Genomic DNA, 9,693 nt, shown 5'->3' on the forward strand with positions numbered 1-9,693 from the left:
GTTATAATACGACTTACTTCCAAAGTGTTGTCATTAATACTTTTATTCTCATAACGTCCACGAGATCTTTTAAACGATGTTTCAGAAGAGAAAGTATGAGGAAATGCTTTCCCCGGCTGTTTATTTTCGGTTTGCTTTTAGTTCACTTTAAAGTTAAAGTAATTTCAGAAGCTATTTAAAAATTAAAAAGTGCTAGTGAGAGAGGGAAACTATTCTAAATAAGTAATCTGAGAGTGGAGGCGGGCGGCGCGGCGGCTGGCGGTAGCGCTCACGTATGAACGTAATTATAAAAATTGAAGGCAACTCGAGTCGCTCCTTGGATCTCTCCCTCGCTCCCGCGGCGTCGTGCATTTTTTCGTACATATTAAACTCCCTCCCCGCGCCCGAGCCACTTCGCCCCGCGACTCCTCTTTTTAATCGATTTTCCCGACACAAGGGGTGAGTCCTCTGGGGTGAATGTAATTTTTTATGCGTTTTTTTCCAACGGAGGAGACGGCCGCCGGAGGTGCCATTACACCACGGCTTGCTGAGAATATTTTAATTATAAGGCATTAGCGCGTTTTATGATAGCACTCTCGCCAGAATTTATAAACGATCGGGTCTTAAAGTAATTAAATATTTGAACGCGATGAGATTTCCCAAGCAGCCAGGGAAGTGGGATAATACTCCAGCCACTCGAGCATTAATATGATGGATAGAAAATTCGATGAAATCATTGCTTAATGGCCGTTAGGATTGCCGCGGGAGTCAAATTGAGTTTTTTTGCATTTTAACGTTACGGCGCAATCTGCACTAACTTATTTTTATTGCATTATGAGGAAGAAAGTTATCGGATTTTTATTCGGTTTTATAACTTTTCTATTATCATGATTTTACATTTACTTGTTACTCTGTGCTATGTGCTAACCCTGCTATTCTAATTTATGCTAAAAAACTTCACATGTCAACTTCAGTCGACACCAACGCGAACTTCTACATACACATGCTGAATCAACAGCATAAACGTTTTGAACAGGTCCAAGTGTCCCGCTGCCCGCTGATTGATGGTGACCGTCCCTCTGGCCGGTGCGATTATCGCTTTAGATAGCGTGACACATCGTTTGCTCGGCTGAAGCACCGCTCGCTGATTGTTTTTGTTACAACCTAATTCTATCCGGTTTGAAGGACACGGATTATCTTCAACGGAAAAATTGGTGTCACTAACCAGGCTGAAATGGAATTCAAAATTGCTTAGATGAGATTTTCTAACAACTACATTTATTTTACATTTATTTTATTTTAACATTTATTTTATCAAAATCCCATCAGTGTAGCAGCAGTGAAGCATCTACATCATCCAAATCTTACCGTTAGTTGTTCAATAGGACTTCCTCTGAGAACTCCATGTTATTTATAGAAGCTAATTGGATGATTTCGGCAACAGATGGAAACAAACTCTAAAGCCACGTATTTTTATAAAAATACGTTTATATCGAGATACGTAGTAACAAAGAAAGTTTCTAAATAATTAACGTTCAAAAATGTATCTAACAATAAAAATTTTCAATACTACTATAAACAATTTAAACATGGCGCAATTTTAGAGTCCCATCTATAGAAAAGAGTGTAGGCACACACTAAGTTCATTAGTCCGCAACTGTTGAGATTGCTGTCATTTATCCATGGCGCACACGTGCCTCATATGACTTGTACATAAAGATTATCTACCTACATTCATACCTTTTGATGCTATCACTACTAACTGCAGTTCAACAGAAACACGCATCTCTCGTGTAATAAGCTCATAACATGTCTTAATTCGATTACTGCGGTAAGTTATCGCGAACAAAGCGGATTGCAGTACTTACTACCTACTTACTCTGGTGCTGGCACCAAGCGCCGACACCTAGGGCTTCGTTAAGACGCGCTGGCAAGGGTTACATGACGACAACAACAACCCTTTGTACTTTCTAGGCTAAAGAGATAAAAATAGGTCAGTTATTATTAATCAGTGAGTATTAGAAATTTCATTCATTTGCTATTTTTCCTGGCTTAAACGTTTCTACTTCTGTGCTACTGTTAGGCCATTTTGAATAAGTGAAAACGGAAATTCTGAAATCTCAGACTTTTTTCTAAGACAAGATCGTTGACCTTAGCTTTATTAAATTTCTCAAAAAATTAAACTGATATTTCTCCAAAGTAAATACGCAATATACTTATACACTCGTCTATAAAACATGCCGCAGACGATGATGCTTGCTGCATTTATGCGTGTGACTTCATAATCTACATTGTAATACTTCCACTTACACGAGTCTCATACATAAGATGAATTATTGAACGTCACCATGTTACCAAAACAACAAAATCGATCCATCCATTTTAAAGGAGTTTCTCCACCTCTGAGCTCTGTCTACATACTTAAAGTACAGATACGGTATTATACCTATCGAGAATTGAAAATTTGTTTTTTTATTCATTACACATGTGTTTTATAGCGCTTGTGGCGGATTATGGTGCCACCAATATTGATTCACTGTTTCAAGATAATCGAAAGCTTAAATATACGACTACCGAACTCCAGCACAGTACCTAACAGTTCTAAAACCAACAACCTTCTGGCCCTGGGACAAAAGCATCAGCGTCATATTTAATAGTTTGGCCCGAAATTTGCATGCAAAGCAGTAAAAACCGTACTGTGCATAATATATTTTCCAAATGACCATCAGATAAGGCTAAGGTTAGCGCTGGGCCTAGCGTTCGCTAAAGTCTATCCCCGTTACCCTAATTGCTGGGCCGATGGGCGGGCGACAGTGATGCGCTGTCAGTCCCTGTCCACTCCGCTACGCTTACGGAATACGATGGTCGATGAGATCGGTTCGGTGATAGGTGCATCGTAACTAGTTCAAAACCATACGTATCCAATACTTGACATGCAGAATGAGATGCAGAAAAAACATATTATTCAGTCACAGATTTCCTGAATGATAGTTTTATTTAATAACACAGTGCCTATTTCATATCCAAAACCTATTGTTAAGTAAGCGTATTTTATATTAACGTAATTTAACAATTGATTAAACTTAGCTTGAGGAAATGTTTGCTATACCCTTATAGGGTCCATGAGAGACTGCATGTACTACCTAATTGTAACATTTTTTGTATATTTACCATGGTGCAATAAAGATTAATTGATTGATTGATGATCAATAATCTAATAATTGCATATAATGATAGGTACCTAAATAGAATCAGAAAATATTTTTGAACACAGACACAAAAAGTAACTTTTATACAAAACATTAGGAAAGAGCGCTACAAAATAGTCACAACTTTTCCTATGATACTCCTTCTATTAGCAAAACATACGTTTTTTTTTTAATTTAATACCAAAAAGTAGAGAAAGTGTCATTTAAAGTTAGTATGTATGTTTACTGGGGAAAACATTTCTTCCTAATCACTTCAAATCTGTGCCCTTTAGATGTCGCTCAGCCTCTTATTTTGTTCAGTCTAATTACGATCCATCACGCCGGACTGACTGACACCACTGCCCCTTAGATAGTTGATACCTTATCTACGTCGAAGTAAACGTTTATTTTATTTACTATTTAACACAAAAAATAACGCGTTCGCGAAACTTCATGCTATAGAAGAAAAAAAATATCTATAAACTTTAAATAGACCACGAACGCTCGTAAAGTGTTGGGATGAATTGTAAATTCATTATACGCGATTTAATATTACCGTTTCCATAGTTTTATTTTAAATAGCTAATTAAAGATTATATTGATAATAAGCCTACAGCTCTGAAGTAAGCAGAAGCCCTGAACAATGCGGCCTCTAGTCCAATAATAGCGTCCTTAATGAGATGTAAATGAGCAGAGAAACGCCGTCGCCAGCGCGTTATAATAACGCGTAACGACCTACAAGTCCGGATTAAGAAGCCCTTTGACTTAAACCTCGCTACCCAAGAAACTGACCAATCCACGCGCTTTCCCACCAACGCAAAACGAACTCTAAAAGTATACTAGAAAAGTAGAATTTTTAACTTGGTTTTTCATTTCTTGGATGCGATGTGTGGTCGTTTTAGTATCACAATAGTGTGGCTATTTTGTAACTAATTGGCAGAAAGGGTTGCGAATTAACGTCAGGGCCACGGCGTGTTATGGCAGCCGGCTTTGTGCCCGTGAATACCTATAGATTTCAATTATACAATCATGAGGATATGAGAATGAGTTTGTTGGAAGCAAATATCCTTAATGAAATCAGATTGATCAACAATAACCAGAGAATCTAAAGGCTTGCATTTCTGTAACAGTTCATTTTCCATTTCTAGTTTAGCCATACGTCAACCCTATTAACGTGGTAGGACATTTGGCCATTTATGGCAATCATTAGCATGTCGATCCTTGACATGCGTATGAGCAACGCCCGCTCTCATTACCAAGCCCTCGACCAATCGCAGCGGGCGATTGTTAACAGCCTGATTGAAAGCTATGCTCCGTTTCGCACGACATTATTCAAGCAGATTCCCGCATGAGATTAGGCCGGGATCGCGTCTGCGCAGAGATAAGTATAACTTAGGAGTCTGTGGATGCAGTTCAAGCTATGATCGCGTAAAGCTCGGTTATAAAGGCAATGTTTACTTCCTGGTAAGTTGATAACCATGTCGTCTTATTTGCAAGGATGTTCAAAACCATAATTATGTATTATGATAGTTACGTCCCAGCAAAAAATGCATCAGTAAATAATCCATTCTTGTTTCATCTTTGTTTTTATAAAGTGGCATGAAGTACTTTTAGCTCTGAGCTAACGATAAAGTTTTAAAATATTAAACTACGCTCGTTAGTATTAGTCAAATTTCACCCTTGTTTACTTGAAAGGTGTTTATTCCAAAAACCTAATATGTATCCGGTTGCCCTGAATCTTTTAAAATAAATTTCATCTAGCTGCTTCATTATACAGTTCGCACCAGCGATATAAGGCCCGGTACCTTTTAACCGGAGAAAATAGGAGGGAAACTGGAGCGAGTATCTGTATCGGCGCACAATCGCTCGTGTGGCATGGCCCTTACTTTGAGGCTGCTATGTATTATGCATTCGCGAATATAGCCCGCATAAAGCAGCGTCCGAATCAATTACAGCGTGGGGCTCGTTAGAAACGCATCACGCATGTAAAATAACCTGCGCGAGCGACTTTCTTGATCCTGGAACAATGGGGAGCCCAAATTGGGTGGTGATAGTGTCTTTTTGTTTCGGTGTATATCTATGACAGCTGGTGCGAGTATTGTTCGGAACTAGTTTAAATTGCTATGTTTAGTTTAAATAGTTTACACGTTCGTGTTTGTTTTCTGAACACATACATTTGTTGCTAAGTCAATTTACGGGATTTCAAACGTACAATTTGTACAGGCATTCGTAGCGACGATGACCCTCACTGTAAGAGGCTTAACCCCTTTGCAGCCGCGTCTGAGAGCTCGCGAGAAGGCGTTACACGTGTCGATACTTAACCCTATAGACAGCTGATTTATTTATAGCCGTATTGCGTTGCGAGCTATTTACATTGTGTTAAGTTAGCAGATATATTATGCAAAGATGCAAAATCTCATTTTATCTCTAACAATTTTATACTTTAAAGGAATATAATACATACTTACTCTTAAGAACCTTATGGGGTTTTGTAAATAACCGAAAAACAAGGAGACTAACTTAATGTTTGTTTTGTTACAGGTGGCAACCCTAGCACCCCACAACCTCAGCCGCAGCCGCAGGGTCTGATCGTGGAGACGGGCAACGGCGCCAGCGTGCTTCAGCTGCCAGCCACCACGCTCGAGCAGATCCGCCATATCGCCTCCGACCCTGGAGCGTCGACCTTACGCCTCCCGCCGCCCGCACCGGAGCCCCCTGCCGGCGCTCGCGAGCTCGACTTCGATCTCTGCTACGTGTGCAAGCACTGCAAAGTAGCCTTCCCCTCGCCTGGGCCGCTGCAGGCGCATCAAGCTCGTTCGTGCTATGCCGGTCGCGAGAACGCACGCGGTGTCATCAGAGTCGTCCAGCCTGCCCTCGAGTGCCGCGCCTGCCCCGGCGAGCGCTTCCGCACTGGAGTAGACTTCCGTCGACATGCGGAAACCGAAGCGCATTTAAGGAACGCAGCGCCACCTCCACCCCCTCCCGCCGAACCTTTGACGCATGAGATGGAGGACGTGGTGAACCAGATCACGCTGCTGGCCGCGCGCGCCGCGCAGGACGCCTCGTCTCCGAAGGATTCCAACGCCAACTTCTGCGCGCCTAGCCCCCGCTTTCCTCCGCCCGGCGAACTACCCCTCGCAAGCGCCGGACACTAATCCTAATCTGACGAAATGTATAGTTACTATCTTAGAGCCCCTCGCTCTCTCCGTTGTCCGACAACGCAGCAGTTCACTATTAGCTCTTAACGCTTCTTTTCGTTGATGAATGTCGCCGCAGAATCGGCACTTTCCTAATGAAACATTTAAAGCTTTTAGTTTAAGTATTAGGTTAATCACGAGCCGACCGTCGTCCCGTTCTAGAATGTAGTCGGCGGCTGCGCCGACGTCCGGCGTTAGTCGGCGGGGCGACGGCGCCGACGCCGCGCGCCGCGCACTGGGAGGCGGCCGCGGCGAGCGCCGCGCGGCCGCGCATCGCGTGCGCACTCATATCATACGTTAGACAGGTTTTATTATATACGTTTATCGTGACAGCACGCGACCGCGGCCGCGTCGGCGCCTTCTCCTCTTTAACATCAACTCCCAGGAAAGCAAGTTCCTATCTTTATGGCATATAATATTATCGATATTGATAATTACGATTTAATTATTGTTTAAAGCTATGTAATACATACATATAATCGTTCTAATTTTAGGCATAGATACGTTCTCGTAAGAAGTTCCTGACGCATCGTAAATGTATGAAGATATATATAGTGATATACGTATATGATTTTTTAAAACATGAAGCGAAGTTAGGTACGTATGTTAAGCAGTAGAGCGGTGGCGGCCCCGCGCGGTCACTGCCGGGCGCGCCCGTGTGCGGGCTCGCCGCGCGTCCTTTCGATGAAAGTGCTGCCTGTGCAGGCCGGGCCCCGGCCGCGCCCGAGCCGCCCGCGACCCGCCCGAGGGCCGCGACACCGCGTAGGCTTATTGGTAACGGTTAATTATAATTATTATCGTAGCAAACTTTTCCAAAACGAACGAACTCGAAACTCGGGCTGCGCGCCAGCGCTCAGCCTACCTCGCAAACAAGTGAGTTTATTTTGGAACTAAGTGTGATTCTTGAATTTTTATTGATATAGTAATGATTATTAGTAGTGGCGTAAGTGAGTGCAAGGGCATGGAGGTACATGCGGCGCGGCGCCGGCGACGCGGCCCTCTCGCATGTACATTCATCACTTTACCGTGTGCGTGGAGTCCCTTCATATTTTCGATGGCACAGATCAAGTTATTTGAAATATTTTACATATTTACATTTTATCTAGTGGAGTTTACTACAATATTTTATCTACGAGTGAATCCTACTACAACATTGATTTGTTTTTTAGTAAAGTGCAATGTTTTATTCCACCGGTTACCGGAGGTCCTTGTTATCCTATAGGTATTTGTGCAATCACTGCGCGCGCGTCGCCTCCGTTTCCGCTTCGCTTACCGCTCCGCTCCTCACTGTGCTACTGGAGATACACCAACGTTATGATTGAAAATTTTATTCGACCCTCAATATTGAGGAAATTACAGCGGAGAGCGCCCCCTAACTAAACAAAGCAGATAAACTTATTCGTAGAGCAGACCTACTCATAGATATTACATCTCCACGACTATTATGCGAATATAAATCTTTAAACGTGATTTGCCTTAAATGGAATGTCGTTCGAGTTAAATGACTGCAGTAAAATTTAGAAAGCTACAGTACCATAGAGTGTTGACGGAAGCGGAAGCGACACGCCCGCGAGTTGACGCGAAGGCGCGCGTTACAACAACATATTATTTTATTTGGTGCGTTGAGTACATGAGTTAAGACTAAGTATTACGAGCTACTGCTCGCGCGGTAGTTGTTGAAGTTGTGTTCGCCCGCGCTCCGCGCCGCGCCGCGTCGCGCCGGGCCGCTCTAGGTTCCCTAGGAGTTTTATTTGGGTCGGTTTTGTAATCGGAAGTATGTAAGTTTGAGTTAGCGTAGGTGGACAAGTCGGTAGTGCGATTGTGTCTCCGCGGACGTCAGCCCGCGGAAAGAATCATGGTTCCTATGTATATTTCAATATTATCGCATCTAGAGTTTCACTATACTTTCCGAATACAAATTTTAATATTTAAGATTAATTCGGATTAGTCTGTTGTATCTGCTGCAGAGTGCCCACGGCCATGTTATTTGTTTATTTGTATAGGATACTTCTCTTTGTTTTATCATTTGTGTAAGTGTAATCTCAGTGTACCTTGATATTAATTATTATACTTTTTGTTATTCTATAAACATGAAAGTGTGTAGACTGTCCTAATCCTATAGGTAATGTTGGTTACGAATAAGTTTACGATCGTAAAAAAGGTAGCACTTGTGTCTATCATAGTTCCTAATACTGTGTAAACGAGAACTTATTTTAAAAATTCTTTACTAGTGAAATATACCGTTCCTACTATTTTAATCTAACGAAAAAATGTTATACTGATCCAAGTGAATAAATCATTTTCAAATTGTAATATTTTATTGATGCTTCGAAATGTCAATTTGTTCTTAATTTGTTGATTGGTGTGATTTTAGCAAATGTTTGTCACTTCTCCGAGAAATATTGTTTAGGTGATTTCGTAGCGTTTAGTTTCTTGTACCGCATGGCTGCGCGTAGGCCTCTACGCGCTACGCGCTACGACCGCCGTAGCCACAACAGATAACGAATACATTGTCAAGTGTAAATGGTAAAAATAAACTCAAAGTTAGTTTATCAGAAGACCGAGTTTTATTTTGCTATCCTTCAAATATTTGTGTTAATAGTAATGAAAATTTTTATTTATTTAATAATGCAAAATCTTATGAGAATATTACGAGCGCAGTTCTCTAACAGGCTCAAGTGGTCATAGGGAGAATTTCCGCCGTATTAGAATTCTCAAACAGGCGGATAACTTAACGAGGAACAAGTATTTATTTGATAAAGAGGTAAGTATATTTAGAGAAACAACTAGGTATCTAAGATTGCAATATGAGTGCCTGGGGTATGTTTTTAATGAGACTGTAGTGTTATAAGTATTTAGTATTCGAAACAATATTTGGTACAGTTAAGAGGGCTTTCATGTGAAAAATAGTGAAATCGCAACCGAGCGCTTAATCATACCGTGTGTAGTATCATATTAAAGAGCTTTTCGGGTAGTTTACAAATATATAACATATTATAGGACTTTTTCTACTTGGTCTAACAAAATATGAGAAAATGTCCAGAAGTGGCAATAATTGTGACGGGGAAGGCTCGTTTTCAAAAAATTGCCAAAAATATATAATAGAAATTTATAATCACTAAGGCATAAGAGCAATTTTAGTAAACGTTGCAGATTAATTTTGTACGAAAATAACTCCGATGTGACGTAGATTTTCAAAGAAATTGTCACATAATTTTAGGTAATTTCTGAAAAAAATTGAATTCGTCTTTGCCTTGTTTACTCTTTTAAAAACCTTATAATAAAAATGTAGTCTGAGAAGTTTGTAGTACAGGATATACGTATTATAA

General features: G+C 41.0%; 1 protein-coding gene across 1 annotated transcript in view; it reads left to right on the forward strand.

Annotated features, from left to right (window-relative positions):
• Positions 1–8,922, forward strand: part of LOC125231798 (zinc finger homeobox protein 4) — a 159,606-nt gene extending 150,684 nt beyond the window's left edge. The window contains 1 exon segment of the mRNA XM_048137378.1: positions 5,709–8,922. Within this exon segment, the coding sequence (XP_047993335.1) occupies positions 5,709–6,322 (614 nt within the window). The 3' untranslated portion in view covers positions 6,323–8,922.
• The last annotated feature ends 771 nt before the right edge of the window (positions 8,923–9,693 follow it).

This window comes from Leguminivora glycinivorella, chromosome 12, assembly GCF_023078275.1.
Source record: "Leguminivora glycinivorella isolate SPB_JAAS2020 chromosome 12, LegGlyc_1.1, whole genome shotgun sequence".
In the NCBI taxonomy this organism is placed as follows: domain Eukaryota; kingdom Metazoa; phylum Arthropoda; class Insecta; order Lepidoptera; family Tortricidae; genus Leguminivora; species Leguminivora glycinivorella.